The sequence below is a fragment of the Cupressus sempervirens genome, chromosome 7 (genome assembly GCF_028749045.1).
Source record: "Cupressus sempervirens isolate cs-2001-9-10 chromosome 7, ASM2874904v1, whole genome shotgun sequence".
Classification (NCBI taxonomy): Eukaryota; Viridiplantae; Streptophyta; class Pinopsida; order Cupressales; family Cupressaceae; genus Cupressus; species Cupressus sempervirens.
In genome coordinates this window covers 567,972,147-567,991,869 of record NC_143124.1, presented here as the reverse complement: position 1 = coordinate 567,991,869, position 19,723 = coordinate 567,972,147, and the positions used below count along the sequence as shown (strand labels likewise).

General features: G+C 34.0%; 1 protein-coding gene across 4 annotated transcripts in view; it reads right to left on the bottom strand.

The window, feature by feature from the left end:
- Positions 1-8,850: 8,850 nt before the first annotated feature.
- Positions 8,851-19,723, bottom strand: part of LOC149548026 (Glycosyl hydrolase family 47 protein) — a 169,028-nt gene continuing 158,155 nt past the window's right edge. For all 4 annotated transcript variants that reach the window (XM_089792045.1, XM_089792047.1, XM_089792046.1 and 1 more), the window contains one exon: positions 8,851-9,410. In XM_089792045.1, coding sequence (XP_089648171.1) covers positions 9,180-9,410 — 231 coding nt within the window. In that variant the 3' untranslated portion in view covers positions 8,851-9,179. The remainder of the gene's footprint in view (positions 9,411-19,723) is intronic.

Below are 19,723 nucleotides of genomic sequence, written 5' to 3'. Positions count from 1 at the left end.
CAACTCTTATCTAAACTGTCTTAAGAGTTTGATATTATTCAAAAACCACAAAACACACAAATGTTAATATATTAGTGTGCACAGATACACTTAGTTTTGATGCTATAATAATTACATACATGTTTGTTGGCTTATTGATCACAAGAAACTACACTATGGTTGAAGAAATCCCACACGAGAAAACTATTGGTGAAGCATTGCTTCTACACATTGTTATGATTAACCTCTAAGATTCAAACATTCAAATTATTAATTCGTTCATTCCCAACTTTTCATTCTACATTATAAACCAACTTGGTGCAAAGTTATGCAACTCATTGTTATGTCTTGGTATTCAAAGACATTTATTTGTGCAATTTAAACACGCAAAGGAATATCCCAAAAAATCAAGCATTACAATGACAATTGTTTTAGGAACATTTCATTTTGTAGCACTAAAAGGAAATGGAATATGTAGTAGATTATCTAGTACACATGCTCATATGAGAGTATTGCTTTGGATATCCTTTGACAACAATAAAGTCCATCTAATCTAGGGTGTTAATTTAAGCTAACACAACCCTAATGATCTTCCTAAGTTATTTTCAATGCTAAAAATCCATGTGCTCTAGCTAATAGCAAAAATAAGGGAAAAATAACTTCCAATATTCTACAATCAACTAGTTCAATCCCATAAGTTCTAAAGCATTTTTGTGGAGCATATCAATATTTTTTAGTATGAAATCAACACCACACAAAAATTTCAATTCACATGGTGTTATTGATTTTCACGTTTTCCAAAATTGTAAACATTGGTTTCAATACCCTTGGCAATTATGACTTGCATGACATTACTATTAAATTGTTCATAATAGTTCCCAAATCTAAGTGTTAGTTCCTCATTAATTTCAAGTACTCAATTTTTTTAGTTACCAATCCTTGGCTATGATTGATTATTCTATGTTTAAATTGCTTTGATTTTATGTATTTATTAGTCCCTGCCATTAAGGTAGGGAACTAAAGTTTTCATGTGTTTTTTACCAATTAATCTATTTCGAAAGTAGTGCCTCAAAAGTGTTATAACATATGGTCTTGTTCATTCAATTATATTGAATGAATTTTTGTTATGTTATTTCTATTTTCTGATTGGTGAGAGCTAATTTTTGTGGTGATCTTTTTAATTTATAAATCTACAAATTCAATGAAAATTGTATGTCATGCCAGGTGCCATTGAAAAAAATAGTTCACGTGGATCTTCTATGCTTTAACATTTGACATGCATAAAGGGATAGGTGGGAGATGATATACACATGCAATTATTTCCTTCTATAGAAAAGCTTTGCCTTTGTACTGCAATTTTGTGAGCATTCTGCATTGCAAGATCTTTATTCATCCCCAATACTACTTCATTTTATGTGCTACTAATTTTCTCATACAAAACCTCTTGAATATGATGGAAGACCCATGTATCAAAGCATGTAAGCCCTATCTGCTTGCATATAGATTTACGTCAAACTCAATGAATGTCATTAACATTTTGGTTTTATAGGTTCCATAGCCATTAATTATTCATGTATTGGTATAAGTGTGGCTCCCACTCAAAACAAACCCGCAACCATGGGAGTTCCAAAATTTAATAGAGGTAGTTCAATTTTAATCCCTTCTCTTCTCACTACTTTGGTTTGTAAGATACAATCTTTGTTCAACAAAAGATGAATTATGAGTCCCTATCGAGACTAATGTTTCCAAGCATCTTTTTGACAAGAGATGTAGCTTTGAGAATTGTGAAAATTTTGAGAATATTTCTAGTCTTTTGATTATTGTCTATTAAAATGAGTTTTTAGTTTCAAAAATCTTGTTTTCTCATTGATTGGGCTTCTTTTGCTTGGTAGTCTTTTCAATTTTTCCTTCACAAGATAGTAGAAAAAAGAGTTTGGCAGTCATGTCATGCCTACCTATCCATGCACATATCACATGCTAGTATAGATGTGGCCAATACATCTTTGCATGCAGCATCACATTATTTTATTTGAGAAGACCCACCCGAGGAGATTGGGGGGGCTTCTTAATTGAGGATCCCATCCCACTAATGTGATGATATCATATAAACCATCAAATAAATAGCCACGATGGATTGTAGAACTATGAAAAGGGAATTACATGTGCATGTAGACATGGGCATTAGCATCAATCATGTAACGACTAACCCTGTCGAGATGGCATGAATTTGGGATATGACTAACCCAATCGAGATGGCATGAATCTGGGATATGAATACTAGTGGACATGATGGATCGTACTGTAACTAGGAGTATCACTTGGCATTGTCAATGAACATAGATAAATTATTTTGGCAGATAATTTGAAAAAAAAATGTTTCGTTTTATCTCATTATTTGTTGTGCCTTATTATGTTTTTTTAGGGTTAAAGGTTAGACTAAGCTACTTATTGGATTGGATAGTCAATCGTGTCCATTTGATGAGTTAGGGCACTAATTGAAACAATTATGTTTAACCTAATATTGTGGTTTACCAATTATATATAAATATATGTATGATTTGAAACTTGTCCATATGGATTTAAAGCCTAAAAGTATACTTTTTTTGTTTTTTCAAACTATGTGAAAATCCGCACTTACAAGGTAGTTGATCATTGAATATGGTTCTTTTTACTTGATGGTGTGGTTGTTACTTAAAATTGTCTATACCGTATTATGATTAATTTGTGGAGATTTGTCAAGTTTTGAACATCTACATTTTTCTCAAAATGAACACTTGCATGGCTACCTTTAATTTCCACTTTTCCTAACATCTCCAAAGGAACACATTTTAATTGGTTGTACTTCAACACTCTTCTCTTTCTAGAAGCATTTAAAGAGTTCAGCACAAAACAATTTCATGCATTTGCCTAAGTCTAGGGAAATAAAGTTAATAGATTTTGGATGTGCCACATTTGATGAAGAAGATCACACAAATGTTATCTCAACCAAGCATTATCGAGCTCTTGAACTTATTTTGGGTATGGCATGGAAATAACAAATGAAACATTCAATGTTTATAAATGAATATGATTACAAACTCACAATATTCATTGTCGACTTCTATAATGTTAAAACCTCAAATCTTATGTTGGCCATGGATAATTCTTGATAGGTCTTGAATGGAACTACCGTTGTGGTATTTGGAGTGTGGGTTGCATCCTTGTGAAACTTTTCTTGGTAATATAATACAATAAGAAGATTCTATATGCATGATCATTATAGAGTTGTCACATTTAACAATATGTATGGGACCCATTTTTGTTAACTTGTACAGAGATACATAGTTTCAGACACGTGAAGACTTGGAACAACTTGAAATGATGGAGAGAGTGTTTGGACCATAGCCTAGAAATGTGATAAAGTAGGTAGAGTATGTTTCTTTATCTTTTTATGAGGACTATTGTATAACTTGGTTTTCTTAGGTACCATCTGGTCATATTTATTCATGTGTTGATTTTACACTATGGTTGTACTAAACCAAGAGTATCAAATAGTATCATGTGAATAGTGTTAGACATGCAAAATATTTTAGACATAGAAAATGATTAGATTGGCCAGAAAAAGAATTGCATAAGCATTCTAGCAGTGAGAAAGTTGTCAAGTTTAAATGTATGATCTTATTTTTCTATTAAACAAGTGTACTTGGAACAACAGAATTGTCTTCTAGAAAATATTACAACTTCTAGAGTTTTATGTGATAATGATATCACATTTGTGATTTCTTCTTGTAGGATTTGATCTTGATGCATGTAGATCACTCAGCCAATCTCCCTAATCTCTTTGACTTGCTGCAAGGTCTCCTAAGATTTTATTTTATATTTTTTTATAAGATTTTTTCAAGAGTTTCATTTTTCATATTCAGACATTTGAGAAATGGGTCAAATAATATTTAAAAAAATTGAAATCATTAGCATATATTTTCCAGCTCAAATTGTGATATTGCTTTTAAGATTTAATACTATTATCATGTGATTTGTTGTACACAAGTTTTGCAATTGAACTTTACATTAATTATATGATTGTTCATTATGTCCATGTAAGAGAAAATGCAAAGATTTAATTAAGTGTAAATCAAACATTCTAGTTAAAAGGCATCAAAAGCAATATGCTAGAAGAACAAAGATGTAGACATCTCTCTAACTAACTTGTCTCAAATTTTCTGGCTTTGCAAGTTTTTGGAAGCAGGAAAATAAGCAATTAATTTTTTCAGACTATTAGGAGTTCCCTTCATGAAACTCATTTTGTGCTCCATTACATGATTGTTGCCACTTAGCTTCTAAAACTTTTTTTGTGCCCCATTACATGACTGTTGCTACTTAGCTTCTAAAACTTTTATGATTATACTTTCAAATGTCATTATATTGTGCAACATATATTCATTCAAAACTTACTTTGCACTCCCCACACAAGGCAAGGCATTTGCTCAAGCAGAGCTCTTGTTTAATTAGCCTATATTTATAAAAGGGATAATATTTGTTCTATTCCAATTATATTGATTAAAATATAAATATTAAATAATACAAAAACTAATTAAATATTGACAAGTTAAATTGTAATTATAAGCTAAAATTGAATGGATCTTTGTCAACTGTGATCACTTCTCTTAACAGTCTCTTCCACAAAATATGTTATTTTGCAAGTATGAGGTTTGGTATTAAATGATTGGTTGCCAACTATATATTTTTGACTCATTTATGTTTGTACTGATATGTTTCTGGATTTGATTGTGTTAAGATTTTGGAATCCAGAAACATATCAGTACAATAGAATGGATTGTGGAAATTTGTTCTCTTTCATTTATGTTTGTTGTCTATATTGCACTCATTGACCCAAATGCAAATGGGTTGACTTGTTTCATTAATAACAACACAATTTGAAAAAACTCAACTTGATAGATTTTTAAGCCTCGTGGTTGCTTGTGAACTTTCTTGGGAAAGATTTTATTTTGAACCTTCTAGTGAGGCCAAAAAGAAGTCACGATGTCTTTCTTCTTTAATTTTTTTTTCCTAGAAAGTTGGCAGCACCTTCCACATACAAAACAAAACACAAGGATTGTTACTTTTTTTCTGGTCTCCTCTTCATCTTGTGACACTTCCAAGCTTGGATGGAAGTTGTAAAGGTGTGCTCATTCTTGTACCCATTTAATTCAAAATCCCTAGTTTGTGTGAAATTTTGTTGTCTTTTTTAATCAAAATGAAATTTGTTACATACTTAGAACTATCTTGTAGCAATAGCTTTTAGGTTTACTATAATTTAGGTATTGTTGGTGATAGGATGAAATGTGAAGGTAGAAATCAATATGAATAGCTTACCTATAGACATGTCATGATATGGATTCATTAAGTTTTTCTAAGGATGAGAATGTCTAGGAAATGAGGTTGATTGTTATTTTCTAACTCCTTAAGAAACTTGACACCATCCAAAGCATTGTTTAAATAGGAATGTAACTCGACTTTGAGAAAACGTGTTGTCGGTTTAGATTCATTGCATCAATGTAACATTTCCACCATCTTGGGTTCAAAGGGAAAGAATAGAGAAACTTTTCTTGGAAGTATCCCATGAGGAGCTTATAAGCCCAAAATATGAACAAATTATTATTGGACTAAGCGCCAATGTTCCCCTGTGGTATTTGTGAAATGGATTAACCACCTCTTATTTTCTATAAGTCTAGTGATTGTATTAGGCATTAATAGGTTGATCTTTTGGTGCAACGACAACCCTAGCTTGTAACAAGTGGTATCAGAGCTTGGTCGCAGGTTTGAATCTCCTCGGGTGACATTGAGCAAGGGATTGTTGGACTAACCGCCAACATTCCCTTCGAGATTCATGACATGGCTTAACCACCTCTTGTGTTCTATAAGTCTAGAGGTTGTATCGGACATTAACAGGTCAATCTTTTGGTTCAATGACAACTCTAGCTTGTAACAATGATTGGTACATATGATGACAACCAATACAATCATGAAACTCCTCATGAGTCCCCTCTTGTGGGGTATCACTCTAGACCCTAAAAGTCGTGTACTAATTATGAGTTTTTACTGAAAATATTGTTATTTATACCTTCACATACCAAAGGTTCCATGTTAGTCTAATATATTAAATTAGCCAACTATGGTCAACCGATGTAGGTATGATATAAAATCTTGTATTGACAAAGAACTGAAAATGTGAGAATTCACCTAAAACTTTCATAGTTCATCAAACTCGAGCCAAAGAGAAAGTATTCTCATTCCTATGCATATTCTAAGCCCATAAAAATGCCCTTATCTTGTAGAATCTTGTAGAGAGTGCCTAAATATGCTTCGAAATTGCAAAAGCAATAGAGGATAATGTAATATTTTGACAGAGGAAGTTCATTGACATATATAAAGGTATGCACAAGTTTTCAATACAATTTATGTTTTGCCTCAAATTTCTATTAATTGGCAATTGTGCATATAGTTGTAGTTTTTAAATCATCTTCTAGTGTTAAATAGCTATGAAGTTTGGTTCACCTATCTAGCAACATGGCTTGGACTGAATTTGAACCAGTTCTCGGTTTGAAATTGATTCCCCTATGAGTTGGAACAAGGTTGGAACTAAAGCAAGTTGTCTGAAACAAATCTAGGTCAAACCAAAGGCATGCCAAAACAAAACAAGTGTGAAAAAGGTGCATTTCAATCGAGAAACATTATAAAATTTAGGGTAGGAAACAATTCTTATAAAATTTGAACAAGATCTTTAACATTACAAAACAAGATTTGCTAAGGCTTGGATATTTGTTACATCAAATTGAACTAGCCCTCAAGATTTCTTCTACTAAAATTTTAATATCCAACTACTAATAATAACCCCTAACCAATTAATTGCAAGCTCCCTATTGTGATAAATTAAACTTTAAACATTAACTGATATCTTCATTAGGTCAAGGGAGTTGCAAGCTACTTAGCATTTTTCAAGTAGGATGTTTAAAACAAGCTCTATCTACAGTCGAAGAGTATTAAGCATTTGAAGACTTGAAAATGAGAATTTTATTGGTGCAGCAGATCCCATTGACATTGGCACTGTTTGTGAATCAATTAAAGCCTTTGATGAAGACGAAGATTAAAATTTAGACAATCCATTAGATGATTGAAACTTAGTATTAATATCCAACTGTTTAAGGTCAAAACAATGATACTTAAACTCAATATTATTATTTTAACATTTTTATGTTTATATGCTATGATTACAAATCTACACTATTTATGTTGTTTCATGATACTAAGTGACATACTAATATTGATTCATGCTTCACACATATGCACACACATGGCCCCCCACACACGCCCATGCAAACATGCACACACACCTACATGCACATGCATACACGCACCTGCATGTGCACACATGTTTTTCTACTATCAAACCCAAACCCCATCTCAAAATTTTGCCATTCCAAATCTTTAAACCCAAAGCGGTAACTTAGTTAAATAGTCATATTAACAGCATCTCTCTCTTCTCGTTATACATTAGCATCTGTTGTACTAAAGGCTCTTCTTACCTTGTAGTAACTGTCAAAAGAGTTTTTAATCAGCAAAACACACAAGACTTGCCTAAAGTTCGAACCATATCAAGGATTAAGCTAAGAGCTGTATGAGCTGACAAGAATTCAATATTATGCTTGATTGATGAAAAGCATACTTTTAAAGATAAATCTACGTTAAAGTATTACTGATAGCTGGTAAGGGATCAAGGGTTTTGTGAGTGAAATCCACCTTTTATCTTGAATTTAGCCCCTTACTATACATTACTTTATGGATATCAAATGCTTGCACAATAAATATATTTTCTTATCATTTAAGAGGACATAACTTGTATATTATGCACATATTTCCCACAGAAATCTATTTTTCATTAAATTGTCTGCCTCATTCAGTACCATACACTTGTTGTGACCGACAAAATAAGGTCCTCATTCCTCAAGCCTCATAGAAGGGTGTAATATTATTCCTTGCATTTCTTGCTTACAAAGTTACTCTGTTACCATGGAGGATTAGAGCCATATGCTAGAACAATGACACAGAAGATATATGCCTTAAACGAATTCCTCCAGGCACACATCTTGCAACAGTAAAAAGATAAAACAGAGTGCATGTTGAATGAAATTTTGTTCAGACTGCAATAAGTGTAGGTATCATACAAAGAGTGAAGAGCAGAGGAAACAAAACTCCAGCTTATTTCATTGTATACCCTATTTGAATTATAATTAAATTTAAAGAGAAAAATTCAGTTATTGAATGGGATTGAGCATGAATTTTAACAAGCACAAAACTGTGAAGAATCGAGCTTCTATTTGAAGAATATGATGCATATAAGAAAAGTTTGAATCCAATGAGCTAGACTGAATCCATCCTGACATTCTCCACTAACCTAACTCTTCAATTGAGAGGACCTTTAGAACATAATGTTTCCCAACAGGAATGTCTTCTGATTGAAATAATCTGTAGGGTCTTGAAACCAATGATTAAATGGAAAATGCCATTTACCTATTAAATTCAAATTAATTACTACTTTCGTGTCCAATTGCTCTTGTGTTGCTTGGTTAGATAGTGTTCATTATGTCATTATGGTGCTCATTGGGTGACAATTTTAGTACCAATGCAGAGTCTGAATAATTGAGGCTTGGTGGCATGCATTTCTCCATCCTTAACTTTTGTGGAGTCTATTGGATTGTATTGTTAATATTATCATATATGACTACATATAATTTCTGTATCAAAGTTGCATAGAAAACAAACGTTTAGTTCTAAACTTCACAGAATACTGAAAATGATCAATAAGGACAGATATAGAATGGTTCACTCAATCTCTTTGAGGAATCTGAATATTTTTATTAGAATTTGCAATGCATGTAAATGAATCTCACTGATCATAAATAAAGAACCTGTACAGTTTAGACTCTAGAGTACATTATTCAAGTGCAATTTTTTATTAAAAAATTGCAAGGATGAGGTGTGTAGAAGGCCAGCATTTCTGTACAGAAATACAGAAAAAGTGATGACTGACTGACTTATGGTAGATTTCTAATAATACGACTAAGTCAAGCAACACCCCTCTTCATCTTTTCTAGAGGTGCTGCTCTCTGCACATAAAAGATAGACTATAATCAAGTTACAGAAAATGATCCCGTTCAAAATTATCAGAATTTGACTAACCACAAACCACAATATCCAGCAACACTACAAGTTCTCTCCCTGCATGTTGTTGCATCGACCCCACATTCCTTGTCGGATTGACATTTGTGATTCAATCGTTTGTCAAGCACGTGGCATGCGCTTTCAACACAAAATTTCCCTTGAACGTGTGAAACCTTTACCACAGGACACAATTTTGATGACATGGCACTCTTAAATATGTGTTTATGCCCTCTCTGTTCAAATGAATAGCTAAAATTTGTGAGAAACAGCATATAGATTTAAAAAAACTGAAACAGTTAACATGCACAACTTTTAGTATATACATTAACATGAACAACTATCAGCATATACCTAATGCCTTCAATAGATCAATCTGCTCGAAAGATAAACCATACTTGCATAATAAATTTGATAAAGGTGTTGACAATAAGAGAAACGACCCAGAAAATGGTACTGTAGGCTTTCACAGAATTTTTTACCAGACTTCAAATTTTTAAATTAAAAAAGACAAGTACCACATTTTATTGGGAGACAAGTATACAGTCAAACAAATTCTGTTAGTCTATGTACACCAACTTGGAAAGGAAATTGAGATTGATTTGTTAATTTTTTGCAGGTATAGAGAACCCCAAGCACTTGGGAATTGGGTATAGTTTTTTTGAAATGAACCAGTTAAGGGAAGATTTCTGAGTTAAAAAAGGATAGAAAAATAGGCTTAAAGTGCACTTGAAAGAAAAATGAAGACTTTTTTCCATAATTCTCAACTGACAACACATAATATGTTGAATTTAAGAAATTATAGATTCCTCGCTCAAACTGACACATGGACTGCAACCAAAATTTCTCAAAAATTAGCAGACACCTTTTTTTGTTCCATTTTGTAAGAATCCTGGCTAATACTGATCTGTTTTCCTCAAGTTTGGATGTTTGACATTTGGTCAAAAACTTGGCACACAACCACTGTTATCTGATATCTGATTATAGTTTATGTTTTTTGGGTTTATAACTATTGCCAATTCAGATAGAAATGCATATAAAATGAATATTATGCTGTCTACTATCAACGGCCTTCATATTTCATTGAAAAATTGTTGCCTTCACAATATTTTAAGAGAGAACATAAACATTATAAACAAGGGGCGCAAGTGCCAAAGTTCCTGCCTTCAGTGTAGTGGCTTTTGGGATAAGATTTGAGTCAAGGAGTACATTTGACTGAACTTGAAGTGGAATGCCAGATGCCATAGAGAGCCTTTAACCAGTGAAGAGAAACTACTCAAGCACTGTAATATCAAAGTCTCAAAATGATACTGATGGGGCCCAAATTTTTTGGCAAAAATTAGGACCTCCATCTATAATGTTGGAGACAATTGCCACACAGTTCTATTCACCAAATATGAGTGTTGGAAGTGGTCATTTATTCCTTTGCTGAAACGGCTTGATAAATATATTTCATATGTTGCAAACAATCCACCATATGCAGAGTCTGGATTTTACCTTGTAAAGTTATGACAATTTCAGTCTCAAGCATTAGGAACGGTGTGCTCATATGTACTATCAGTGCTAAAGAATACTGCTTCTCAAGTACCACTAGAAACTAGAAAGGATGTCATTTCTGAAGGTGCAAAGACATCTGTTATTTATGTATGCTTCAAAGCAGCAGCAAATAAGATGCAGCCAATCATGGAAGAGTTATGATGTTCAAGGGTACATATAAGAAATTAAAAGCCTAGTTCAACATGCTCAATAGTACCAACACATACTCCAGAACGCACTCTTCATTAGAAACTCTTGCAGCAGTATTTAACCTTATAAGATCCACCTAAGTTTTGTAATCACCTAAAAATGGTCATCTAGACTATTAGCCCCCTTTTCAACATTTTGGCTAAATTAATTTAATCACTTACCTAAGCCAAATTGCTAATAATCAATTTATTTGATTATAACCTATAGTTTGACTATGCTATCCTAAGTTCATTATTTGATTAAAAGAACATGTCCCCTTTTAATTAAATAAAACACCCCATTCTTCTAACCCACTTAAAGTGCACACATAAAGTCCTTTTTCTATTTTACAATTAAAAGAAAAGGCTTGTGAGACTTTTGTCTTATATGACAAGTCAACTTATATTCTATTGGTTGACTTGTGTGTGCACATGGATCACTCCTATTTTCGAATTCAACCGTTGATCATCCACCATCTTCATCTTGATCTCCACCGTCCGTACATCTTTAAAAGGGAGAGAGCTTTCCCCTCAAAGGATCCATCCTCATTTTGAATATTGTTATGCTGCAGGTTTTCTAACAGGTTTCTTTGGAGCTTTGTGGAGAACTTCTCATTTCTTGTCTCATTCTCTCATTCCATCACATTAGCATAAGATCATATGGCATTCTTAGCATAGTTGCATTTTAGTTTAACTTTGATTTCTTGCAATAATCTCACATAGTTTAAATATTTGGTTTTGTAACAATCTCATACATGTTTAGTATAGCTGCACTTTTCATATTCATTCTAGTTTAATCTTTAGTTGCATTGCATTCTTGAGGAACTCCTTGGGACATTTGCACTCTTGCATCTTGTCTTTGGAACCTCCCATTGCATGGTTTACTAGCAAGAAGAGTATCTCTAAGGCTCATCTGAGAGCCTTCTTATTCTTGAAATATACTCTCTTGCACTCCATGGATAGGGAGCTCTAAGCCGGCATCCAAGCATTCCAACTCATGGAATCGTTTGGATAGAATGGTTTAGAGTGTGACACAAATCAAGTGTACAAATTTTACTAAAATACACCTCAGATCTGCACAGTTCATTCCAGATGCTTTCCAGCCTTAGTAATCTTGCTGTAGCCACTCAATGATTGATAAAGTGTCTTTATGATTTGAAATATAAAACCAGAACTAAGGCTGTAACTCCAAACATCCCAGATTTGTTCCATTTACGTTTATCAGCTATGCATGGCTCTATTGAGTCTAAGTACAGCACACAGAATACTTATAATTAAAGGGACCTACAGAAAACCCCGTGGGGCATGCGATGGCAATATAATCTCCAGCATATGAAGTCAACGGACGGCTACAGGAGAGGGAGGTCAAACAAGGAGGAAATACATCGCAGTCAGATATAGACCAAAGCTTTGCAACACATACCTTCAGGATGATTACATAGGACACGGCAAATATTTGGAAGGAAACAAAGAACAACATAGAGTAAGAAAAACAGTGAAAATCTCAGGGGCGGCATGGGCAACATCTCAGAGGAGAAATTGCACATCTCCATATGGTGGCTTTATTTACCACTCTCACCCAACATTCCACACAAGCAAAAGCCCGATGAAAACAAAAGATATGTATGGCAATGTGAAGCATATATCATTTAAATTTGAAGGCATCTGTGCAGTGACCGCTTGTTCTGAAACATTACAATACAGCATGAAAGTCGAGGATGTAGGCAAAATACTCCTGCGGCATGATTTGATTCACCAAAGCTCATATATGCAATTCATACTGAATGCAAAACATAGTCATTCCCGTGGAGATCATTCGTGATTGCAAAACCAAGTTGTGTACCTTTCAAATCATCTCGGTGAACAATATCAAAGGCAAAAATATTAATATGAGGTCTAAGATGGCTTCAATGGAAACCAAAAATGAGATATTGCGAATTGGCAAATAAATGTCATAATATGAAGGTTGAAAATATTGAAATAACTAAGCTCCTTATTCCATCGATTAAAGCCATTTGAAGGTTAAGGTTGATTATATTAAAAGGAAATAATTAATGTAATTATATTTGAATGGGGTGTTATTTAGATATGACTCGTCACTTTGAAAAGTCATACCCCAAATGAACAAAGATATAAATATGGTTAGAAACCAAACCAAGGAGAGACAAGAGACAATATTTGAACATATATATTCAACAAGGAGTATTTTATATCTGTGACTTTATAATGTAAATTCTATTATTTTATTTTAATAATAAAATAAAATGTTCTTTGTTTATTATTAAAGGCATGGAGATTTAAACTGCAGATGAATCGTCCTTTGTAATTATTTTTTGGAATTCTGTATACAATTTAAATGCCAGAATAAGTGGACATGGTCATTTAGCATTTTAAATTTGATCATCGTAGATATTGTGAAATATTAAATCATTTCCGTACTTGTGTCCAGTTTGTCTCCCTACCAAAGGAGTTAAAGTTCAATCTGGACTAATTTAAGATTGCGTATATATTTGATCTGTCACATCTTGATTATTTAATTGTTGGCAGTATAAGTGCAAAAGAACTTTATGAAGTTGTATATGAAAATTTACTGAAGTTGACTCTATTGCCCAAATGAGTAGAGGCACTGGTCTTTTTTATTATTGAAGTCAAAAAATCTATAACTTTCTTCCTACAAGCATCAAATTAATTATTATTCAATTATACAAAACATTCAACCATTATCCAACATCCAGTTTTCATTTTAATTGAGTTCGAGGACCTTGCCAATCGGAGAACTCTAAAAGTTTTAATTCGCTTTAGAAAAGCTCTAAACCAAGTAATCAGGTTCGAGAAGGTCTACCTGCCTTGGTGTAGTGGAGCCTAAAGTGCAAGGGAATCGAGAAGCATTCTTGTTCCTTGGCAAGCTCTTGGATTTCCAATCTGCAGTTTTGGGAACCAACAGATACAACAACGATGCTGATACATCAAATATAACATGCTATACATCACAAAATGTGACAGAAGAGAATGTGTTAACTGCATCCTTATCCCTCATCTCTGGGAGGTGGGGGATGAGGTGGCGCTATTGTCTGTAGCGGTGGTGCTGCTCCCTCAAACCCTGTGATATAATCAGAATATCTAGCTAGGTGCCTCTGGAGGTACAACCATTGCATATGCTCCATAGTAATACGCTGCCTATGCTGACTATTGTCAAGCCTCCTCCTGAGCATCTGTCAACTGTCGTCTCAACTCAACAATCCCCCTATCCCTCTCTACTAGTCGTGCATCACGCACTTCCGCCTGAATCTATAGCTCTACCACCTGCCATTGTGTCATCCTCAATCTCTCTTGCTTGATGAATTGTGTCCTGTGTTTGTGCTAGAACATCCTCTTCCTATGGACCCTGTAGCGGCTGATTTGGCATATCCTCATCACCTCCACCCTGCTACTGCTCTCCCAACACCACCTGTTGTGGCGGCTCCTTGACTCGCTATCTTTGTGTCTCCCTTCCAGCTACACCTAAGGTTCCCAACTCTCCTAGAGACCATCGTTGCGCTGATCCACTACTATTACCAACCCCTAGATCCACTCTCATCACCCAAGGAGGGATTTAAATTTGTGTAACCCTCTGTCGAGGCCCTTTTTTCTCTGTTGGCTGAGCTACTAGAGCTTCCTGCAACGGCTCTGCTACTGGAACTACCTGCATCGATACTCCCATCCCTACTGGATCTATAAATTGTAGAAAAGGGTGGACAGTGAAATACTCTCTAAAATTAAGGATGACCTAGCATCTGTAATATCTAGTAAGTAATCCCATCTAGTGATGGTAAGCGCTCACACATCGATCATGAATCTACCTAGATTCAATCTTAGAGACCGCCCCTTCTTCACCTCATCGGCAAAGTGGGCATATGCACAATACTCCTAGGAGATGTTCTGGGGATGCCCAAACTATCTCCAAACTCAAGTTAGAAGGAATCTCTCAATCTACTGAATGGATCCCATTCCTTTGTGCCTAGCCATAGCCTCCTGGTGATCGACATAAGGTCATCTAGCTACCATCTCCAATGATTGGTCTTACCCAGTGGAGGTTGGGTCATCTCTCCTCTTTACCTAAAGATGTAGGCCTCGTAAGATCATCACAAATCGGTAATGCAATGGGAAACCCATGCCCACACCTATAGAACAAACACACCTATGGCCATGCTCTTCACCTCCTAATAGGCGATCTCATGTATATCATGATACATATGTGCTAGCATACACTAGCTCCATCCAAACCAGCTAGCTGGTCTAACATCCACTAAAGCATCCATCCCCACAAACACTCAAGTCCATGCTGCCCAATATTTGGCATCAAATAACATCCAATGAAGCCCACTAGAACTACTGCAAGCTTGTACCTCTGTCTGTATCTCTGGATCCATTCATCCCAAGGGATGGTCCTGCTCAGGATAATATCATCCTAAAATATCTATTTGAGTGCCACTACTCCGTGTCTCAAATTTGAATTGTACTCAGTCTGAGGACCATAAAAGGGGATACACAGAATCCTATATATGTCCTCAGGTGTGATGGTCATCTTTTTCATAGGAAGGTGGAAGGTGTTTGCCTCACTATGGAAACACTCCACCAATGTTGTTAACAAGTTATGATTCACCCAAATTAAAGGGATATCACGAAGGTGCAACAAACCCAATGTACCTAGATGTGCCACATCGACATCATCTAACTATCAGACCATGCCACCAATGGATGGATAAGTCGAGCGAAAAATGAAATCTAGAAAATCATGTAATGTCCTTGATTGTGATGTCTTGGCATTGTCAAATAATGTTCTTATCCCATAAATTTACAAATGAATTCTTCCTATTAAAGAGTGTTACTCTCAATGATAACATTGATGCTTTAATCAATCATTTGATCTATCTTGTTTGAATAGACTTTGGCTCATAAATCCAACATGTATATGGATTGAACTATAATGGATTATTAATGTAAGATATACCCTTTTGCGTATTGTTATGTGTGTATACTATAATTGCAGATCTTTTGATCTACGAGTGGATTAGTTTATGTCAATTGTATAATCCCTAATTAGGAACCATATTTGCATATTGAATGAATTTGTAATGAATAGATTCGAGATGTACAAGATGACTCTAATCTTATGTAATGTCTTCCATTTCTATTACAATTCCTTTTGTTTCCACTTCCAATTCTAATTAACGTAGACAGTTATCCAAAGATGTCGTGTACACTATTAATGCTTCCATACTCCCTCAGTATGGTGATGCTCACTATGTCATTTTAGGTCTATAGTTTGATGCATAACTTCAATGTTATTTATTCCCGTATTCTTCTGTTCGTGGGTGTGTTGTATAGGCTCCACATCATGCCAGTTCTCTTGTTTTATGTCTATCGATTCTAAGAAGTCCTACTCTATCCCTTGCTTAACTGATTCTTGCTCGGTGGTAGAGATTTACCCAACTGACTATTACTCCTGCTTTCTGATCCGAGTTGCTTATCTTCTTGCTCTGGTGATGTCCACTTCAAGGGGAGAGTGATTTCGTCTATGCCCTGATTGCCTGCAACATAGATGCTCTTTATATAAATCAATTTGAGACTCCACCTTTGATATCCTGCCCTTTCTCCTCTGATACATATATTCTTCTCCGTCTAAAGCTATTGGCCCTGCTTTAATTGATAGAAATCATTTGTCCCCTAGTTGATGTTCTTATTAAATCCGTCTCTGTAATCTACGAATTGTCAATTGATGTGCACCTTTGTTGTTTCATAGCTCCTTTCCTTGTCTAATTCAATGGCATTATTTCCTTTGTTCGAGCGGTGTATTTGGTGCTTCTAAGATCTTTGTCTCTATCTACCTTTTTCTCCCCTTCTCAATATTTATCCTATCCTTATATATCTGCAACTGTTAATTGTCATGGCTATTCATTTTATATATATGATCTTTTAATACAAATTTAATATATTATTATACTTCAATGATAATATGAATGTGCATTGTATGAATTATCTATATTAAAGTTTTGAATCTTTAAATATATATTGATGATTATATCACTACCTTGTTTATAATTGTTTTATCATTTATTGTAATGATATTACTATTTAGTAATAATAATATTAAAACATTATATTCATTTAGTATATTATTTATTATTTTTATCTTCATTTTTGAATTCATTTATATGCCATGATAATAATATCATTTATTTGAATATATTATATCTCTATTGCATTATAATATATTCTATAATATTCCTCTATTATCATTATATTGATAATATAATTAATAAGTATTATTATAATTTATTTACTCATTTTTATTATTATTTTGTTATCATTCATTATTTAATTCTATTGAAGGAAAATAGGGGACATGAGAAATCAATCTACAACAAATTAAACAAATATTACAACATTCATCTACAAAGGTTCTACAATAATCTATAATTCTATCTAGAAGACAAAAATAACTTGTTGCCAAAATCAAGAATTCGAGCCTCAATTTTGAGGCAAGTAAACAAAATTATGTAAAATGGTTCCTAGCCTTGTGTTGGTTACCAAAACTGCAAATTAAAAATCCAAAAGCTTGTCACTTCTCGAATAGGATTCCACAATCAATTCTGATCAACGAATCAGAATGACCTTGATTCCCTTGCAATTTAGGCTTTGCAACACCCAGGTGGGTAGACCTTCACCTCAAACGCTATCTGCTTGGCTCAAGGCTTTTCTATAGCGAATTTAAGCTTGGGTGAATTCTCTGGCTGGCAAGGTCTTTGAACTTGATTAATATGGAGTTATGTGATAGTTTGAAATAAATGTTTTGTATAAGGTTTTTAACAATGGATTTGAGATTCGTAAGAAGTTATGGATTTTCTGACTTCAAATATAAAAACCAATACTACAATGATAAAAGACCAATGCTTTAGCTTATTCGGACAACACAGTCAACTACAATGAAGATTATAACATACAACTAATAATGTTTTATGCACATAAACTATAAACAGTTTAATAATCAAGATGCAATGGATGAAATATATATACGCAATTCTAAACTAGTCTAGATTGCACTTTAACTCCTAAGGTAGGGGAGACAAATTGGACACAGATTCGGAAACAATTAAATATTTCACAATATCTGCAATGATCGAGTTTTAAATGCCATAGATGACCTCGTCCACTTATCTGACAAAAATTGTTTACATAATAATAAATGATTATAAAGGACGAATCAACTGCCGTTTAATTCTCCATGCCTTTAATATAAACAAGGAGCATAAAAGACTTATTTATTCATTAAAATATAATAAATAAATTTATTTTACAAGTCATATTTAAGCTCCTTATCTCTCTGTACAAATAAATATATGAATATCTCTTCTTTGGAATGTCAAATATCGAATATGTCTTGTTCTTGCAAATATTCTTCATTTATACTCTTACCAATGGAGTATGCCCCTTTTCAAAATGAAAGGTTATCACTTTTTAAAAATAAATAACACTTTCTCTTTACTATAATGGCACAGCTTAATTTATTTTCTTTTAATATAATTACAACTCTTTTAATCAAATCATTGAGCCATTTAATTATTTACGGCATCTCCATATTAATTCACCACTTGTTTATGCCTTATTTCTCTTATTCAAAACTTCCTTGTGTTTTCACTGAGGCCAAATGATTATGTATCATTGCATTAACATGCGCTTTTGGTGCTAAAGCAAATTATTTGTCTTCTCTGTGATTCCTAGACTCTTCATTCCTGATTGTCATTAATAGACCTGGTGATTGCATTGAGTAATTATATCTTCTTTCTGTTATGTGCAATGAATCATATGTGGTCGACCTCATTTCATCAGGTTTGACATTTTCAGATTGTCGCCTTGAAATATGCTTCCTATAACAATTATGATGATGGGATTATAGCTCGATAGATTTATAAGACTGGTGCTGCCCGTATTATGTATTCAGACTGAGAAGGACGGTGTTCTCTGACAATATAGAAGACAAAAATTGCAAAGCTCTTCTTATACATTTGCTTCTTACTTCACAGAAAACCTTGGTCTAGGCTCCAGTCCATTGATTGTTTAATATATTCACTAATTCTAACTGCCAACGGCTGAAGGTGCTCGATTTCATCTTTTGCATATAGATTGTTAACTGTATGAAAGAAGATTGTTATTTAATATTCTCATTATGCATGTACCTGCTGCATACTCATGCTTGAGGGTTGACTGTTATTGATGACTTAGCCTACGCTAGTGTCCATCATAGCTTCCAATCATTCCTTTGTTCATTCTGGTTTGGTGCACAATACATTATTAAATTAGTTTCTATTTTTATTTTATTTTTTTGGATATTGTCGTGAGATTCCAACATTCACTCAATACTTTTGGAAGGATCATAGTTTCGTTCTGCATATATAATATTGTGTGATGTGGAGGGCACATCATCGATGCACTTGAAGATCTTATACTTATTGTCATATACCATAGCTGACAATGCTTCTTTGACTGTCGCTGAAACACCACAGACATATGAAAGATGTCTTTAGAGCTCCATCATATGTCGTTGTCTAAACTGTAATACACATTTCTTGGGGTTCTGATCCTTTTACTGTGTTTGATTCCCTGTAATTTTATTACTCGTTATATATTTTAATTCACACGCTTTAGTCTTTATCTTCTATGGTGTCTTTACTATTATAAGTGCTTGTTACACTTCTCGAGTTTACTGCTTGTGTGCATCCTCTTGACATGTCTTGGCTTCTCTATGTCAGGACTTCTATAGATAGGCTCTAAAATTGATATCCCTT